Source organism: Mytilus galloprovincialis, chromosome 3 (genome assembly GCF_965363235.1).
Source record: "Mytilus galloprovincialis chromosome 3, xbMytGall1.hap1.1, whole genome shotgun sequence".
NCBI classification, from domain to species: Eukaryota; Metazoa; Mollusca; class Bivalvia; order Mytilida; family Mytilidae; genus Mytilus; species Mytilus galloprovincialis.
The window spans coordinates 44,997,336-45,017,508 of record NC_134840.1 but is presented as its reverse complement, the minus strand read 5'-3'; the positions used below and the strand labels follow the sequence as shown (position 1 = coordinate 45,017,508).

At 31.9% G+C, this 20,173-nt stretch overlaps 1 protein-coding gene and 1 long non-coding RNA gene across 2 annotated transcripts in view; one reads left to right on the top strand and one right to left on the bottom strand.

The window, feature by feature from the left end:
• LOC143068081 (uncharacterized) overlaps positions 1 to 19,648 on the top strand; it is a 126,156-nt gene extending 106,508 nt beyond the window's left edge. The window contains exon 2 of the long non-coding RNA XR_012976110.1: positions 19,308 to 19,648. This is a non-coding gene — a long non-coding RNA (uncharacterized LOC143068081). The remainder of the gene's footprint in view (positions 1 to 19,307) is intronic.
• LOC143069813 (uncharacterized) lies at positions 5,520 to 17,738 on the bottom strand. The gene is made up of 9 exons (XM_076244619.1): positions 17,550 to 17,738; positions 17,002 to 17,153; positions 16,328 to 16,398; positions 14,497 to 14,586; positions 12,465 to 13,439; positions 11,614 to 11,835; positions 10,775 to 10,923; positions 8,013 to 8,202; positions 5,520 to 5,564 (listed from the first exon to the last, which is right to left on the bottom strand). Exons 3-9 carry the CDS (start codon positions 16,358 to 16,360, stop codon positions 5,520 to 5,522), a joined length of 1,704 nt encoding a protein of 567 aa, XP_076100734.1. The 5' UTR covers positions 16,361 to 16,398; positions 17,002 to 17,153; positions 17,550 to 17,738.
• Positions 19,649 to 20,173: the final 525 nt, after the last annotated feature.

Genomic DNA, 20,173 nt, shown 5'->3' with positions numbered 1-20,173 from the left:
AACTTTGAACAGATTCAAAATCACCAATATATGCATGCAATTTATCAAGTACTTCCAACGAGTTTTTGACACTCCAAAAGTAATTAATTCCACTATTTTCAAAGGCCTTATTTGAACAATTTATTATCAGGTTTTTTATTGTACCAAGTGTACTAGTAAGTAAAACAGACAATTTAGTAGTTGAACAATGGCTGGAAGATGAAATAAATCTATATTTGTAAGGTTTTTTGTGCAGCTTCGGAAGCCAGTACATAGTTGGGACTTTCATTGTGTTTGGTTCTGCTTGTAAAGAAGTAGCTAAAAGTTTATGTTTGTTACAGATGTCGTTTTCTGAAAATGAAGTCAGTTGGAATGTTGGTGAATTCGTGATTTCCTTTTGCAGAACCTCTATATAAAATTTACGTCAAACAATAATGATATTATTAGCAGCTTTATCAGCCGGGACAAAAACAAATTCCTTGGCTAGTTCTGTTAGTTTATTTTTGATACGTGAAATAGGGTTTTTATAGTTTTTGTTGAGGGTAAAATGTTCTTTAAAATGTTGTATTCGAATATCAACTATCTTCATTACTGAATTAAAAAAAGAGTCCAAAGATTTTTTGTCAGCTTTTTCCCGTTTTACCCATTTCAAACAGTAGGCGCGGAGTGAGTCGTTGATGATATTACGACACTCATTCCAGTTAATAGTTGACGGGGGACGATATTTAGGTCCTTTACTGAGGAATGATTTTAACTCTCGGTCGCGAACGATGTTAAGGTCTCCTGTTATAACATGGGAAATTGGTCCATAGGTGTATTCTGAATTACTGCAATTACACGACATAGGTGTATTTTCAGTGATATTTACATCTTTACACAATTGGCTATAATTAAACACATATTTTCGGGTAGATTTCTTGTAAATATAACAAATGAGAGGGAGTTCAGTATTATCAAAATATCCAGGAATTTGGTCTTTAACAGAATGGTCGTTAAAAATGCCTGTTTCATTGATTTCAGGAAGGCATTTGATACTATTAACAGAGATGCCCTATTTTACAAATTGTCTTATTACAACATAGATGGTCCCTTTTTTAGTATAATGAAAGATATGTATAAAGAGGTTTTGTACTCGGTAAAGATCTCGGAAGGTATAACTGATTTTTTTTAATTCCTCAGTTGGGGTAAAACAAGGGTGTATTTTAAGGCAAGCCCTACATTATTTTCTTTATATATTAATGATTTACCATCTATTTTTGACTCCACATGTGAACCATCCAAGTTAAATGATAATGATATATCATGTCTGTTATATGCTGATGATTTAGTCCTTATTTCTGAATTCGCTAATGGCTTGCAAAAATGCCGTGACAAGCTTAGTTTATATTGTACTAGTTGGGATTTAACAGTAAATCTTGACAAAACCAAAATTATGATTTTTAACAAATCAGGTAAAAAACTTACAAAAGACAAGTTTGTTTTTAGTAATAATATTTTGGAACACTGTACAGAATATAAATATTTGGGTATACTGTTTAAACCATCTAGTAGTTTTACAGAAGCAATGAGACTTCTTTGTAAAAAAGCCTCAAAAGCTATATTTTGTATTAGAAAACTGTTATTTTCTGAAGATATCAATGTTCTACCTCACATAATACTTTTTGATGCTTGTGTTAAACCTATTCTTCTTTATTGTAGTGAAGTTTGGTCTCTTTATATGATAAAAGATATTACTAATCTAGAGTCAAAATATTGGTCATTGGCTACCATTAAAATTCAGATTAAATTTGCAAAAACTTTAATTGGAGTTAATAAATCAGCTGTCAATTTAGCAGTACTAGCTGAACTTGGTATGTATCCAGTTTTTATAGCAGCTTTAAAACTGTCAATTGGCTTCTGGTTGCATGTAATAAAATCCAATAACAATTGTTTACTTAAAGATGTATATTATTCAAACCTGCAATTAACCAATGGATTTGCTAAAAAGATTGAACAGTTACTTGCTACATTAAATTTTTCACATGTTTGGAAAAATCATTATACTATTTCAAAAAGGCGTTTATTATATAGAGAATAATGCATGGCAAAATCCGTATCATATGTCGTATCATCCCGAGACATCAATATCAGCCCAAGGGCCTTTAGGCCCGAGGGTGATACGGCATGTGATACGGATTTTGCCATGTATTATACGCTTTATCATATGTTTAGTAGTAAATACAGTAGTTTTGCATATGTGATAAATAGCCTGCTGTTTAATCCATATCGCGCAACTTTGATGCGCACCCTTTATCGCATACCCTTTATCACACCCCTACTTTTTTTTTTTTTTTTTTTTTTTTTTTTTACATAAAGTCAGTTTTGGGTTTTTTTTGGCTTAAGAAAATTTTTCCTCAAAATAGGTAAATTTTTTGAATGACGTCATTGTTTGGTATGTGACGTCACGAACGTCGAGTTTTCATATTGTATGTGACGTCACGAACATCAAGTTTTCATATTTTTTGGCACACTAAATGCAACTATGAAAAATACAAAACACACAAATTAATACAATAATAAACAAAATATTTTTAAAACAACAGCACGCAAATTGTAAGGTAACCCAGGTGCTTCGGATAAGTAATTGAGCAGTTCTTTTAAGGCCTTTGAAACAAGACAAAAGTAGAACTGAAGGTAACCCAGTGCTATGGATCAGAAAACAGTTCATATAATATAATACTCTTCTGTTGAAATATATGATAAATATATATATACAATGTTTATGACTTTGGTATGATATATATGTTTGTATGTTTTGTATTGTCTTGGTATCAATCCTGTAATTTTGGATTTCAAACCAATAAAAATTACTTACTTACTTAACCTTTTCACTGCCAGAATTTTTCAAAAACCAAAAAGACGTTACGTCGATGACGTTGCTAACCCTCTTGCTGCCGACCGTTTTTCAAGGTTGCATTTCATATGCCGGAAAATACGACAGCTCAACGTCTGTGACGTAACATGCCAAACAACAACGTCATTCGATATATGACGTCACGACAAAATGACCACTACATTTGGGACCAATTGGAGAAAAACATAACCCTGTTTATTCTTCCGTATTTTAATTGAAAGAGATACAGCATTGATAAGAAGCTTGCATAAATTTATCCATGGACATATGTGTCCCTCCGGCACTGCCGGTTTGGACATATGTGTCCCTCCGGCAGCAAGAGGGCTAAATATTACTTCAACACAGACGTTTGCCATTGAAAACCCAATAAAACCGTCAACGTCAAGATTATCCAAATGCCCATTGTTTCATTTGTGTATATCTTGGTCGGCATGAAATGATATTAAAAATATGCAAATATTAAGTTAAATTAATAATTTACAATACGTGTGCACCATAGAATATTTTTAAACAGGGCAATATTTGAGGCATCCGAAAACTTTGAGTGATAAATACAACGTATGTTAACTTATAGACTATCATAGTAATTTGTTGATGTTTTTTTTCTCCTTTTTAAGATGTAAATGTGATCTGGTCAATTTTATTAATGCAAAGACAATGAGACTATAATGGTCAGATGATTTAATGATCGATAAGGCCTAATTAAAGTTCTCTACAGTCTTCGTGCAAGGAAACACAGTCCTTATGGAGGCCTTTCTTGCAAAAATTGCATACTGTTCTGCTCCTCTTCCTACCACCGTGGCTGCGGTTGGAACACACGCAACAGTCCTTTCTGTCAGGCAAGGTACTTACAGACCGCGCTGGCTGGTGTCGGCTCCGTTGTCGAGGCTGTTCACTTCGGATTCCGGATAAAGATTCAACAATCTCCTGGATGAATCGAAGTCTGGATTTTACTGGTGTGTCCGACGTGTTTTTTTGATACAAGATATAGGCGTTATGTACAATGCGGTGAAATAAATGTAGGACAACTTTCTTCCACGGTTTACGATTTTTTCGGTGTCCACCGTACGCTTTCATTATGGCATCTGTTGTGTCAACTGCTCCCATATTTTTATTGTACCCGTTCACGATGCGTGGGCGACCTGAGGGAAGATGTTGAGCTGAAAATGCCGTACTTAGCATTCGTACTGGTTTTTTCCCATCCATATCTCTAAAAGCGGCGCATAACATTTTACCCTTTCTCATGTAAACAGGATTGTCAGGTGTCGGATTCGCGTTACGAATGGTGTTCGGCATAGGCCGATTCTTTCTAAGAGTTCCTGAAAAAAGAAAAAAAAAATCGGCACGTTTCCCAATGTTGCCTATGCGATCTATTGACATATGTATATACTATGTATAACTTTAAGAAATAATAGTAACACTACGTACATGTGCATATCTAAGGAGATATATTGACTGAAATGCAAGTATTATATTTTAAACGAACTGTTTATATGTACACATTTGGTGTATTTTAAAATGTCAGCTTACCATTCCAGAGTGCACGAGTTCACATCAGGTTTATTTTACGGGGTCAGTATTTCTGTTTAAGTTTCAATGTGAAATTATTTTTTAACCATTTTCTTGACTGTATGTTATTTTCTCTTATTTCTTTAATTTTGTAGCGGTTCCATTTTTGTCTTGTTTATCTGACCTTTATTGTTTAATTTTGGGAAGTTTTTATAACACTTAGACTGACTAAAAATGTCATTACCATGCACTGTTCGAAGTTGAAAATAGTGATAATAAAATTGTGAAAAGTCAAAAACATCGGTACACCTATATAAGGTGAACATTCTACATTTAATTTGCTTTACTTTAAATAGCTACCTGTAATATATGTAGTAGTTTGAATAAGTCGTGAAGCTAGGTTTTGTGAGCAAAAGAAGCTATCACAAAAAACATGGTAGCCTTTATTCAGAATATTGGACGCACTCATAAGATCCATGACAACCGTTGTACCCTACAACTGTCCTGCTGGTACTGGATAAAAATGTCGCCCTCTGTACACAGACATTTGCAAAATGTAACCAGTCGCTGATTCACAAAGCATCCAAAATTTAATTCCAAACTTTGCAGCCTTAGATGGGATGTACTGCCTCATTACATTATGACCTTTGGTTGCCATTAAAGTTTCGTCCACACAAACCTCTTTTTTAGGAACGATGAACCGACAAAATTGTTTGTTCATAAAGGATAACAGTGGTCTAAATCTTGAAGCAGGGTCATACGCTGGGTGCTATATATAAAAAAAAATATAAAAAGATCTTGAGATAAAGTTACGCTGTAATGCCCCACGGGAATGGATACCTTATATCCTTATCCGAGACTGAACTTTTGTTTTCAATTGCTTTAAGTTCCCCTTGTAACACTTTATATTTGGAAAGAAAAATTTTGATTTCGTACAAAACATTTAAGGAATCGACGAGGATAAATGGATTAAACGGAAACCTTTACTTTTAACACAAATTGAACGTTTATTTCTATAAAAAAAGGTATGACAAAACTAAAAATTAGTCATCAAATAGAGAATGGAATTTGGGAATATGTCAAAGAGACAACAACCCGACCAAAGAGCAGAAAACAGCCTGATTGTTTAAGCACATCACTATGCGATATGGAATTTGCTCATTATTGAAGGCTGTACGATGATCTATAATAGTTGTATATTATTGTGTCATTTTGGTTTCATGTGGAGAGTTGTTTTATTTGAAATCCTATCATTTCTTCGTTTCAATGTTTAAGAGGCCAAGTCAGTAAGCACTTAGCTTCATAAGGAATGTGATTTTTTTTAATTCACATAAAAACTATGCTAAATCATAGGAAATATAACCTAAAAAACATTTTTTACCATATTTGTGCAAATATCGTACTTAAACTGTTTCCATAGTAACGAAGCTCATATAGCATGCTATATAGTCTATAATTTTGGGAAAATCATCAAAAATATGGCATTTTAGCATGTCAAAACAACAAAGAAACTGTAGATAATATTTATTTTCAATAATTCCCATAAGGATATGATCAATTATAACAAATAACAATATGTCAGTTGTAACTTTATATATTATTTTGTAGTTGCTATGGTAACTTGAAGAAAACATGTGTTTTCGGTTAAAAATCAAGAAAAATGCGTTACAATTGTTCAAGTCCCCTGCTTAAAAACGCAACAGAGCTGACTTTTCTAAATCACATTTTCTTGAAGCAAATTAACTGTACTATCAACTTATCGAATAAAATTTGGTAGCCCATGATCTAAAAGAAAAAAAAATTTAACAAAAAATTTCCATTTTTGGGGTAATTTCACAAATTGATCAGGAAATATTTGGATACAATGTGATGACCAACAATATTTTTTTTTTCATTTTAGTAAACATTTTAAATGGAAAACATAACAGGGTCAAAGAACAATATGATAACAGTCATTTTCACAAGTAAAAAAAGCCCATAGCAACCGGATTTACACCATAGCAACATTAAAAACTACCTTTGAACCAGGCCTATGTTGCTTAAATTTTAATTTCTGGTCATGTTCAAATGTTTTATCATGTATCTAGAAAGTATTTACAAGCAACATTGAATTACAACAATACTATAAAAAAAAAAATATGACCCAACAGCCCTTTTAGCCATAACAAATATTCCATTTCAACATAATTGGTGTTCAGTAAAAGAAGTTTTTTAGTAAAAAATCACATTTTTTTTTACATAGCAAGGTATGATAATTGTTTAAAAAAAATATATACATGCAATGTCAGAAGATAACATCTGCACTGAAAGCAGCAAAAATGAAATACTAAGCAACATTTAAATTACCTTAACAACAGGGTAAAGTTTTTGCTAAAATTTTCAATCTTTTAATGACACTTTGGAATTGCACCATTTTTTTTTATAATATTATTAAACAAGGTGTTCACATTTAATCCTGTATTCCATTAACAGTAAACACAATCAATAACAACCTGCACATCTTTCTTCAACACGGTTAGCTGTGAAAGTCCATACTTTATCAATCATTGTCAGCACAGAAGGTACACATTATCTCAATTAACTTTTTTGATATTCACAAAACCATGCTAAAATTTACAAACACGAGATTGTACCACTTTCTTTTAAAAATCAAGACAAAATAAGCCATGGCATGTGTTCATTGCACAAAAATGTATTTGTTTTACCAAAACCAGCTTGATCACACATCAAATTACATAAATACCTTAAAATTGCATCATCAGATGATACTATATAATAGCATCAGTTTTACATCAATTGGGACTTAATGTTGTTTCTGCTTAGTTCATTCACAATTTATGTAAATGGTTTAGATCTTCATATATTTAGTAAACTCATGTCTATTGTTGAAGGCTGTATTATTCCGTTTTTGTATTCATAATAATAGTGGGAGTGAATTAGCTTTGTATTAAATATATTTAAGGGCAGGTAATTTTTTTACAGATAGTTGATCAGGTTTTTGGTCAATTCATCATCTACTAATTATTCAACTGAATATTTTCTAAAATTGCAATTTTAACCTCAGTGATAATTACATCAGATATTTGTTAGATATCTTTCCATGAAGAAGTGAAATAATGCTATATAGGTCTATTTTTGGTTAAATATATATATATAAGGGTATGATTTTTTTAATATTCAAAATACATGTAAAGGAAAAGGCTGTGGTACTGGATATTTTGATGTCGGATCTAGAGTTTTTCACAAAAAAGATGAAAGTTTCAAATCAGATATTTGCTACTTGATGTTAAACTTACATCAAACAAACTAAAGTATTATTTTTTAAGCATTTATAGAGAAGATTTTTTTTAATTTAAACTACATGTATCAATCAGATCAGAGGTATTGGGAAAAGACCAAAAATGTTAAATGTTTACTGTACAGTATTTGCTAATACAGTTAGCTGAGACATCTCAGTTCTTGATTCTTCTGCTATCATATCACAATCGTCATAAACAGTATTTGATGCTTGTCTTTTTTTTAGTGAAAGCCTGCTAAAAAAACTAGCAATTTGAGAAGGAGAAAGAAAGTGTTCAAGTTGAAATTTCCGGATGCCCTTACTGTTTTTTACATGTCTCATCTCTTTTGCCACATCATCTGGGTCACACTTATATCCAGTAGATTCACCAAACTGAAATTTCTCTGTCATGTATTCTATTTGCTCTTTTGAAAATCTCTTTACCTCTCGCTTATTCTTTAATGCCCATCCTTTCTTTAATGTAGATTCTGCTTGTAATGCATGTGTTGTACCAGAATGAAGTACTTTTTCAGCAGAACTTTTGCTTTCCATTAAAGAAGCATGTGTGATTTGTGTACGCTCCTTTATATTCAAATTATTCTTAGGGAAGGTATGTTTACCTCTGTCGAGGTGGTTACATAATTGTCCATATTTCAAAAATGTTGCAATGCAACCGTCTTCAGGACATGTAAATACATTACTACAAATGTTGTCTTCTTCTTCGAGCTCTTCATTTCTAGTTACAGGTACTGGAATGCTTGTATTCAAGGATGATTGAGCAATGATTCTCCATATCACAGTACTTTCACATTTTTTAACAAGAGATGGAATTTCATTTAAAGATTTGGAAGAGAAAACTTTGCCAATGCCAATTTCGAATTGCTTCCAAGCTGTAATTTCATTGTTTGAAAAGAAAAAATTGTACAGAAAACTTATATTTTCAATCTTGGATGTTTTTGAAATTTTGATGGGACTAGGTGGCAATGCAACAACTACTTTAACATTTTTCATTGTTTTTTCTACAGCTGACTTGAATTCTATAGCTGTTATTACATTATTGCCTTCATTTACATATCTTCTTATGCATGCTTTGACATGGGCAGCCTTTCTGTCACAAATTGACTTTCCACCTTGTGGATCAGAAAAGTCCATCCTATTTACTTTTATATTGTACGGATTGTCATTCAGAGCAGTGACTGACAATATGCCATATGATGAATGGTAACATCCAGCATTGTCCGATCTTAAATACAGAGTGTCAACATTGTTGTTAGTGGAATTGACATGGTGTAGTAGGTCTTTCAATATAGCATTGGAAGTGACAGCATCTTGCGTAGCAGTATCAAAGATGTGCAGAACTGTCAAACTGTTTTTTCCTTCTTTTTCTTGGAATGTTATGACACTGACATGCCAGGAAAGACCACGTTTGGCAAACCAATTAGACTGAGATTCTCTGAAAAATAAATTTACTTTGAAAAACAAAAAAATAGCACAAACACAGGTGTTCAAGTAAAATATGTATGTTAAGGTGCCTTCAACAATAAAAAAAAAATTGTGCTAGCATATTTATAGGTGGGGTTGAGCACACACAAAACTGTAAAACACATGTTTTTGTGCCTGTCCAAGAATGAGAACCTGTAATCCAGTGAACTAAGATTGGGTTGCTGTCTGCTATTTTTTCTCTTTTATTATGTGTACATGTTAGTTTTCTCTGTTGCATTGTTTTTCATATTGTCATACCAGCCCTTTTCTAGCTTACAATACATTATACTGTGGATTCATTTTTATTCGTGGTATACCAATTTTCGTGGGTTTCGTGGGTCACAGCGAACCACGAATTTAAGAATTCAACGAAGAATAATCCCGAAAAATGTGTATGGAGTCGGATGTTTATTTTCGGTTTTGTTATGCAGTTCTAGTATAGTGTTGACTAGCGATAAACATTGTAACATAACACGTGTTTTTTTATTGAAAGAAAATACAAGTATTTTAATTAAATCAATAATAAATATATCGAATATCAGTGATCATTTACTTTTTAAAATTGATTAAAACTGTTCATGGAAAATAACTGCAAGTTGTTAATAACCGTGTCATAGTTTGGTTTACTAGTGATTAAAAAATCAATAGGATTAAGTACGGGGATATTGCCCGTAGGTAATATTGTTTATGACACCTTTTACTTATATGATTGTTTATTATATCGTGATTAGGGATTAACGTTTTCAATCATAAAGTTTTGAATGCCTTATAGAATTCCGACAATAATTTATATATTGTAAAACAAACAAATAATTAGTTGTCTCTGTCCATTATTGTAATAGAAGTTTTCAATGAACACTTTAACCTAGAATGACCAAGCGAGGATTTTGACAATTCAAAACTTTTTCAATAAATTCCTTCTTTTTTATTTGTTTTATTATTGATCAAACCAAGGAGGTTATATGATCTCCTAAATCAAAAAGAAATCCACGAATTACGTATCTGAATTTTTTTGTTGTTGTAATCAGCGATCCACGAATTTACGTATACCACGAAACGTCTTTTTTTCTCTATCCACGAAAATTGATACCCACGAAAATAAATGAATCCACAGTAGATTATGTCCATTGTTGAAGGCTGTAACCTGTATCTGTAAGCATCTTTGTCCTTTTGATCTAATTTGGATAGTATTTAATCACATCTCCTTATTTTTAAACAGAATGTGTGAAAAGTATTGATGTTCAAATGCAGAAACTAAGAATATAGACATACACAAAGGCTAGTCATTTTCTATCTAGACAGAACACTATAAAATCTTTATGACCAACTCACATTTTTTGGTCAGATTGTAGATTGTATAATGAAACTATGTATGCATCTATAACTTGTTGGACTGATTATCTAAATATTGATGTAATTGTTACATAAAATATGGCAATTATAGTTGTAGAAGAAATGTGAAAATATAGTCTATATCATGTGGCTAAAAAAGTATTTGCAAACAGGAAGTAGTTATATGGCAGTTCCACATTTACAACTCTTCATTGTCAAGTTGCAGACCAAATATGAATTCATTTAAAATACATTTAATTTAATAAAACACACATATATATATATATAAAACATGTATATACCTATACTGTAATGGAAGAAATTTCATTGCCCAGTCTCTTTCAATTAAAGCTTCATTTGGTTGCAATGTGTCTAAAACTTTCCCCCTTGCCCTGTCTTGGTTGACAGATCTCACAATGTGTTTCTTCCACTCTATAATTGTTTTAATACCCTGTAATTAAATAAATAAAAATGTGTCAAAGTCTCAAAATAGCCAGGTTGCAAAATATATGACTTATCAATGTAGAATGTTTACTATGTAACTGCAATTACATCAAATATAAAAAAAGAAGATGTGGTATGATTGCTCATGAGACAACAACTAACCACGAAAGATCAAAATGACACAAACATTAACAACTATAGGTCACGGTACGGCCTTCAACAATGAGCAAAGCCCATACCCAATAGTCAGCTATAAGTTTTACAATTTACTGAAAAGTTACCTCTCAAATCTGGACAAATAAGAAAAAAAACCTCAAACAATTCCTTAATATCAGGCAAACAATTTCATCATAAGTGCAGTCTTCCTTTTAAGTTTAAGGGATCTAGGTAGAAAACTCTAGTAGTTGGCTACACAAAATTTGTACTCTCTTTCACAAATTTTGCTGAACAAAGTTCCAAACTCTTAATGAATGAAAAATCATTTAATGCTGCTATTCGGGATTGTGATTATGATTAAAATTGTGTACATGATATGGGCATGTGCAAAAGTCTTTAGTAGTTGGGGCTAAATAATTTTGAACATTTATCATGTTTTTTTGCTACATTTTTAATTGTATCCTAGTGCATGTAGTGTGTAGACACTGTCCAATATAAAAAAACAAAACAAATAGTGCCCTTTATAATGTTGAATAAATACCTGTACAATAATGTATTTTGTGTCATCTTGTTGTTCTTGGTTTGTATATGTTATGCTATCTGCAGCATCCTCTATCAATTTCAAAGTTGTGGTCAGAGCTTCACAGTCATTACAAGAAAGATGATGGGTATGTGTACATTTACTACAGAAACTGTTTTCTTCAGATGACAGGCCAAATCTGCCACAATGATCAGGAACTTCTGAGTCCAAACTAACATGTAACTGAAAAACAAAAAATATACTGTAAGCTATACCTTTAAAGAAAGTAAAGCAGTACGAGACTGAAAGTTTAAAAAAAGCCTCACTTTTGAAGGACGTACAGTGACATACACATGATACAGATGTAATTGTTTGTGTCAGTCTTCACTTGAGGAGAGTTGTCTCATTGGTAATCCTACCACATCTTCATTTTTTATATTTCGTATACACAAATACAACAATTTCTTATATTTTGGTATGCACAAAGAAATATGATAAAAATATCAACCAGATTCTCAAATTATTTACTAAATAATTACTGACAAATCATTAATTAGCTGAGTGTCATATAATTTGTTTTTATTGAAACATACATGTACCAGTCCTTTATTTATAGTAAAAGTTTGACTGCATTTAAAAATAATTTACAATTATGACATATATACAACATTTGAACGAGATCCATCAAGAAATGAAGGTTATTAATACAAAAACCTATCTGGTCAAAACAAAATGGTTGAAGACAAGTGGTCTGACAGACAGGTCAAAATTATGTTGATGATGATCACTATTTGTAATTCACCAATCTTTTACCCTTTTCTGAAACAATAGTGTAACATTACAAATAGAAAGGGTTCATAATATAGAAATACCTTGTAGTGCAGTTTTAAATACTGCTTCCCTTCCATGAGCTGCTTGCTGATCTTTTCTGCCCATTCTTGTCCTTTACCTCCTTTTCCTAATGTCATTACCACACTTTTCAGGTTATCGAAAGCCTGGCTACCATCAGCAGCAAAATTGTCTAAACCTTTCATGGACTTTCTCACATTAGGCTCAATGGCTTCAAGCAGTCTCATGTAAGTCCTTTCAGATAGAATATCAGCGTTCTGGGTTTCTTCACAATACTTTAAATACAGTGTTACTGTTCTTGTACGCACACTATTTAGAATAATCTTAGGAACTTTGAGTTTAATACCAGATGAGATTTTATAAGTGCATTCTCCAAATGGTGAATCAGTCATTATAGCTGGTGAAAGTATGAACTCTAAAAAGTTTTCTATCTGTTGAATAGTAGCCTTTTCTCTAAATTGTTTTTTCTGTAAAACTGGCTTGCCAACACCAACAACCTCAGCATGTTTACGAGCAGATGAAAATTTGTATCTTGATAAATCTGGAATATAGTCTTTGAGTTGATTGTAACTGTAATCTTGTACTAGAAGAGAGAGAATTTGTCTCTGTGTTCCCCAACTTGACATACTGCTATATGCTTTTGAAAATGACTCAAGAGTCTGATCTTTGTATGCATTAGATTCATATAGAACCTCCTCAAATAGTGATTCCTGTTGTGGAACCAATATACCAAGTACACTGTGCATTATTCTTTTTGCTTTCCTGACATAATCATTTTTTGTCCTCTCAGATGCAAGATCAAAGTCAACAGTTAACGTTTTTTTCACAGGACTTATATCTACTGTTTCCAGAAAAGAATTCAGTGACATTTTCCTTTTTCTTGATGGACTTTCCTGTGAATCTTGCCACTCTGAATATTGAGATGACTGTGAATACACAGATTCAGATATGCAGTCGTCCATGCTGTCCATGCTAAGGCAGTTTGTTTGCAAATTTTCCTGAAACATAGATGTAAATTATTTAATTTCCAATTTCAAACGTATCAAATTCAAAAACAATTTAAGTCAATATATCTGATAGAATTGAATAATAAAAAAACCATACTCAGTGCCTTGCAAACCACTTTGATAATTGCATGTCCCATTAAAGATTAATCAAATAGTTTTGAAGCAGAAAATGTTATCACAACATACAATTTGCTTAAAATATGTGGTTTTGTTTCAAATATATATGATAAACATGATTTAATGGTTTCTTAGTTGAATAAACACTAGAAAACATTGAAAACGAAAATTTTCATTTCATATGGTTGAAGAGTAAGTAAATCAATATCAAAATATACATGTATAAAATTTGCATACCCTACAAATATAAGTACCCATTATGAATTTAAATATACAGTACTATCATTACAGTCTGAACCAATGAGCATATTGTGTAATAAATGAAAAGACAAATGTCATCAATTATTGAAATTGAATTTTTAAAAAGTTAATCAATTAAGAGTTATCTCCCCTTGACTATAAATAAATTAGAGATTTTTTTTGGCATGTCTTTTATTTGAAGCCTAGTTATAAATATGATTGTAATCATTAATTTGATTTCATCTGTTATAAAAATAGAGCCTCTAAAGAGCCTGCGTCACTCAAATAATTCTATGTGCATAATTAGTAATAGACTCTCTCTTACAAACATTGCAACTAGAATAGAATTAATGACATCCATCTTTTATAGTTAGAAATAATAAACAGAGGACAACAAAGAAAAACAAGTACGGATAATGAAGGCCATAGACTAAATAAGCTTACTTGGCCTGTGGGTCAGGTGAGCGAAAAAAGTTATCGAATTATATAACCATGAACAATTTTTCAATAGCAATTTGTTTATACCAGCAAGACACAAGTCTAATATTTCAACTATTGCTGCTTTCTGTATAAATCTTAATCATTTAGGAGACAACCAGGTGTATACAGTTGCAAGCAGTCTACCATCAAATGGTTTATTATAAATAATTATATAGACTACCAAAATGTGATTGAATATGATGACTATTACCTCATCAATCTGTAAAAATGCAGCTTTCTTTGCACCCTGTACTGTCTGTTTGCATTGTGTGACTTCACCATAACCATCAATTTGTGAAATCTGTAAAAGAAAAATACCTTTACAACTATTTTATCATTTTTATTAGTCCCTACTGATGAAGAGTAGGCGACTTTAGGTTTGTCTGTCTATTTGTCTGACAAGTTTTTAACAATTTTTTTCTTCATGCTTGAAGATAATGATTTGATAATTGGTATATATTTGTTTATCATGAGATCAAGTTGGAAATTTTGTTCCAGTCTGATGATTTTGTACAGAGTTAAGTTCCTTTAACTTAGAAAATTTACTAAAATAATGAGTGTTCTGCCTTTTTTTTTACCCGGTATGGGACTTTCTATTGCCATGCAATAGTCACAGTAATAGTCACATAATGCATGTTACCATATAATAAGGTTATCATCAGTTTTACAGGACATAATGTGTGTACCATGTGGAATATAGACATAGAGTAACCTCTTTGGTTTTATGATTACAGGACTACAGAATGTATATATTATACTATTGTTCTTAAAACAATTGTATAAAAGACTTGCCTCTTCTTTTGTTTCTTCCATTATAAATTCAGCATTTGTAGACTCAGAAGCTTCAACATTGCAATTACTATTCATGCTACTTAAAGGCTGAAAAAAGATAACAGAGTGAAAAAGATGAACACACACATTTATCTCATCTTTACAACTTTAAACTGACCATTATTACTTATAGCTGACTAAACGTATAGGTTTTCTCCTTTTTATTACAAACTTGGTAAATGGTCTAATTTGGTAGGTCATATTCATGAAAAGGGAAGGGTATGGAAGTTACAATATAAGTTGCATATCTAATATCATCTGTGATACGGTTATTGAACTTTGGTGGATAGTTGTCTCATTGGCAAACATACTGCATATTTTTATTTTCATTATGCCATATGTCTATGTAGGTGACATAGAAGGATAATAGAGAAACCAAAGTAGATGAATCATTGTCCATTTAATGTTCAAAGTCCATGGGAAAATATTACATGCATATCTAGACGAGAAGATGTTAGTGGATATTATTATGAATCCTGCTCTGAACTAAATCAACAAATGAAATTCAAATCTTAAGTAAATATAAATTTCAATACTTTAATAAATATTAGCTATCAGCTGAATTATAAATTACAGCTATTTTCCTAATACAAGTAGAGCAAAACTTTGGTTAGCTCGCTTGCTTTGTTTGTATATTGTACAATCATATTAGAATATGATATTTACAGGTTAAACTTTGCCTATAAATTTATTGTTATAAGATGTCAATCTTGTCTAAAAATCTTGTATAAACAATTATACAAACAAAGCAAGCAAGCCAACCAAAGTTTTACTTTGCAAGCATTAGGAAATCAGCTGTAAAGGTTTTATCTTAAGCCCTATTGCAATAATGAGTTAAATGAACCTGTCAGTATAGAAATTTTAATGTGCTTCAGTCAGTATCCCATTGTGTCAAACAATTGAAACATGTTCCATTATCACACGTATCTAGTAGGAAATTATATGAAGGAGCAGACGTACAAATCTAATATAGGTGGCATAGTTACCAATGCAACCTGAATATCAATCTATTACTCCAGATAAACAGATCTATGTTGCTTCCAATAATCAAAAGTAGGCCAATATTTTTTGGGTGATAATTCTACTTAAAAAGCAATAATGACTTAACAGGAACTGATTTAAAGCAAAAGAGCACAGAACGTTAAATTATTTTTTTTGATAGAAATAGAACATACTGGTAAGAAAATTTTCATATCCTTGTTTTGACTTACATTTGGTTCAACTCTGTTTTCCTTGTCTGCCATTCTTTGAACAAGTTCTTTTCTGCATCTTGAACACACCCCTGTAAAATTGAAATTGAAAATTTAATTGTAGCAAGAAAGCATATATATTTCAAGACATTCATTTTCATTTAAAAAATAAGAATGATCATATGGCTGATTCACTTCTCCTGGCTCCTTGGGCTGATTTGCTTATAAATGATAGTACAAAACGGGTGGTTCATTTTTTTTTATATGCATGTCCCAAGTTAGGTACATCGTTAGTAGTTTTTGCATGTTTATTCTTTTATGTTCTTAAAAAATTTTCCTGTGGAGATTTTTTTTTGTACAACTTTTATAGACTTGGGATGATGTCTGACATATTGTTGAAATGTGTAATTTGGTGAAGATTGTATGTTTACCTCTAGTCTAGATGTATGTGTTTACATTTGTTATTGGGGGTCTGTCTAATTTAGCTGGGGTAGCTTATTGTATTCAGTGACACAATTTCTGATAACCAAATGTATGTCTGTATCAGGATCAAAATGACATGTACATCAGATTTTTTGTTCAAAGAGTCACATGCAGACTACCAAGTTATTGGTACTAGCTCACATGAACATTTGATTCATATATATGAGCTGGCAATTGGAACAGCAACAAAATACATGTAAGCATGCACAAACCTGATCCAATTCCAAGTAGGACATGATGATATTTCTTGAGAAAAATAGACTGCTCCTTTGTGATAGTGCCTTTCAAGTTGCTCTTACTGTTTGTACATTTCCATCCTATGGAACATAGTGTACTTGGTCTCCAACCAACGCCAAGAGCAAACCTTTAAAAATTGAAAAAATAAAAGGTAATAACTTACTAGAACAATAAATTCTATGTAAAAATCACAACAAAAACAGTCAGGATATCGAGTCAGAAAAAATGTTGTTATTACTTCAGTACAGATTGTTCATTTGAGGGTGGATTGACTTTTTTTCTTCTAAAAACAACTTATTTTTTAGACTCAAATAAATACAATGATCTAGTTACCCTAATCTTTATAGCACACCTCAATTTTTTTTTCTCATATACATGGGGTCATTGCACAAATCCTATCAGGAATGTGGTAATTGACATTTTCAGCAGTTACAACTTTAGAAAATTAATCATAATTTGGATAGACAAGGGCTTAAGTTCTGGAAAGTTATTCTTATTCTTATAATAAAAGTAGCCTAGGTACCTGTGTTTCGGGCATATAGTTAGAGTATCATCATCTTCCTCAAAAAGACCAGCTCTTATCTTCAATAATGAACTTTCACTGTCAATACTCCTACGACTTATTGAATATTTGTAAAGATGCGAGTCCACGGAATCTTTACAACATGTTAGGGGAAGAATTCGACTTGGCCAGGTCTTTCTATATTCAATTAAGCCACACTGCTGTACTGTTGAATTAACAAAACTGCAAACAAATTGTGACTCGCCTGTAAATACAAATACATGTATGAATATCATAATGTGAATGTATTTAAGAGAAGTTTAGTTAACAATGGTTAATAATAATTTGTTTTACACCTTTTAGCAAACTTTTATAGCAGACTTTACTATATTATAATACAGTATTGTCAAATGATTGTGTTTTGCTCATTGTTGAAGACAATATCAAGTGACTTTCATTTGATTAATTATACTCTATGTTATTTGTACAAGCTGGTCTTATTGGCAATTATAATCACATTTATAATTGCTACCTAGATCATATAGATGAAACAATTTAAGATTGTTTTCCCTTCATGATTAGAATAGGTAACTTATCAACTAGTTTGAACTCATATAAGCAACACGACTGCTGCAAATGTGGACCAGGATCTGCTTACCCTTCTGGAGCACCTAGTTTCACATCAAAATTTAGGGGGGTTTGTGTTGCTCAGTCTTTAGTTTTCTATGTTGTTTTTTATGTACTTATGTTTGTCTTTTTCTTTTTTAGCCATGGTTTTTTTTCAACTTATGAGTTTGAATTTCCCTTTTGTATCTTTTTCCTCTTGATCTATTGAATAATAATAATATTTGTATTTTAAACAGTAAGCTATGGACAAATTAGATAATTTGCATAAAAATAGAATGGCATGAACTATATACTTTCAATAACAATGAAATTAGGGCATTTTTGGTAATGCATGTTTCATTATTATTCTGATTGGCTAACTGCACACCACATGTTATTCCTCAAGCAATTGCATTACACAATAAAGCATATATATCAGTCATAATAACACAAGGTCCCACAATAAAGTCCACAGGTGAATTAAATAAAAAAAAATGATATGACTTGTGGTTTCTTTATCCTAGCTTAAAAAAGTAATTATAAGAATTGAATGCTTCTTTTTGTAACTTATAGGGTTGTAAAAGCTTTGACTGTGCCCAAATTTTTGGAATGAAGAGCTTACACACTTCATACAAAATGTACTTCGGTCAACACTTTTACACCCTAATGAAGTTACAAAAAGAAGCATTCAATTCTTAAATAAATTTAAATATTTCACACTATAATGATCATGTGTACTGTACTACAAGTCAACATGCACAACTTGGGGGTAAATTTACCTTTAACTAATAATCTTCAACCTGATATGGAACAGAGCATCTAACATATGTACAGGCTTACAAACAGACATACATACAGACCAGAAAACATAATCACCATCATAGGCACAGTGTAAAAAAATAACCATTGTTTAAACATGTATGTGAACCTCTAGTCCAAATAGTTATGACGTCTGGCAAGGCTTTTTAAAATTTTTTCTGGGAGTAGGAAGGCGTCCCAGAAAAAAAAAAATAGCCTTGCCAGACGTCATCATTATTTGGACAAGTCAACCTCTAAATGTTTTTTGCCTAATTGAGTTATTGGGTTGATGTCCTCCTTGACCTGGCTTTTTTCTATTATTTACATTATAGACCAAAAATTTATAACAAGCATGAAGTCTTTAGTCTCAGCCAGACTACGCGAATGAATTTTATTTTTACAGGACATTCGGTCTGGTAAGCATCCTAGCTTTACCAGACCGAATGAAATTTTACCAGACCAATTTTTTTTTACATCTAATTGTATATTATCCGACAAAAAACAACAAACATATGTATGACTTTGTTGTGCCCTACTCCTCCCCGAAATGCAAAAATTAAAACAAAATGATGTAACAAGAGGGGATATTGTTATGAAAGTTGTGCACAATTGCTTGAATGCATTTCAGTGAAGAGTAATGTCCCATTTTATTGGATTTTGACAATGTTTGTGAACTAAACATAATTTAGAGTTTCTGTATAAAATATTATTTCCTGTTTCTTCTTTCTTTTTCATATATCTTTTGGTTTTCAATTCTTGTGGTTATATTTCACAGCTAAATTTTGTGATCTGCTTGGATTTTTATTCATTTATTGTATTTAAATCGGCAAACCCGGAATTATCCTTATCCGTTCCCAGAATCTGATCCGGTTTTATTTACATTTCCGGTTGTGCCAATGATGGCATCCATTGTTGTTTTTGACAGTCAGATATGTTTTTACCCGGATTTACACATTACTGGTTGTCGATGTTCGGCATAAAGCTAGCGGTTGAACAAAATAAACATCGCTGTGGTGAATAATAAAGATGAAAATGAATTTGAGATCGTTTGGCAATTTTGCTAGAATGTTCCATGAAAAAAAAACACCGGACATTCGGACCGGAATTCAACAAAATTTTACCAGACCGATCCATTATTCACCGGATTTGTCCGACGGTCCGACGTATTTCGCGTAGTCTGCTCAGCATGTGTCTCATATTATATTATAAACATATGTGCATGCAAAAATGATAAACCTGGT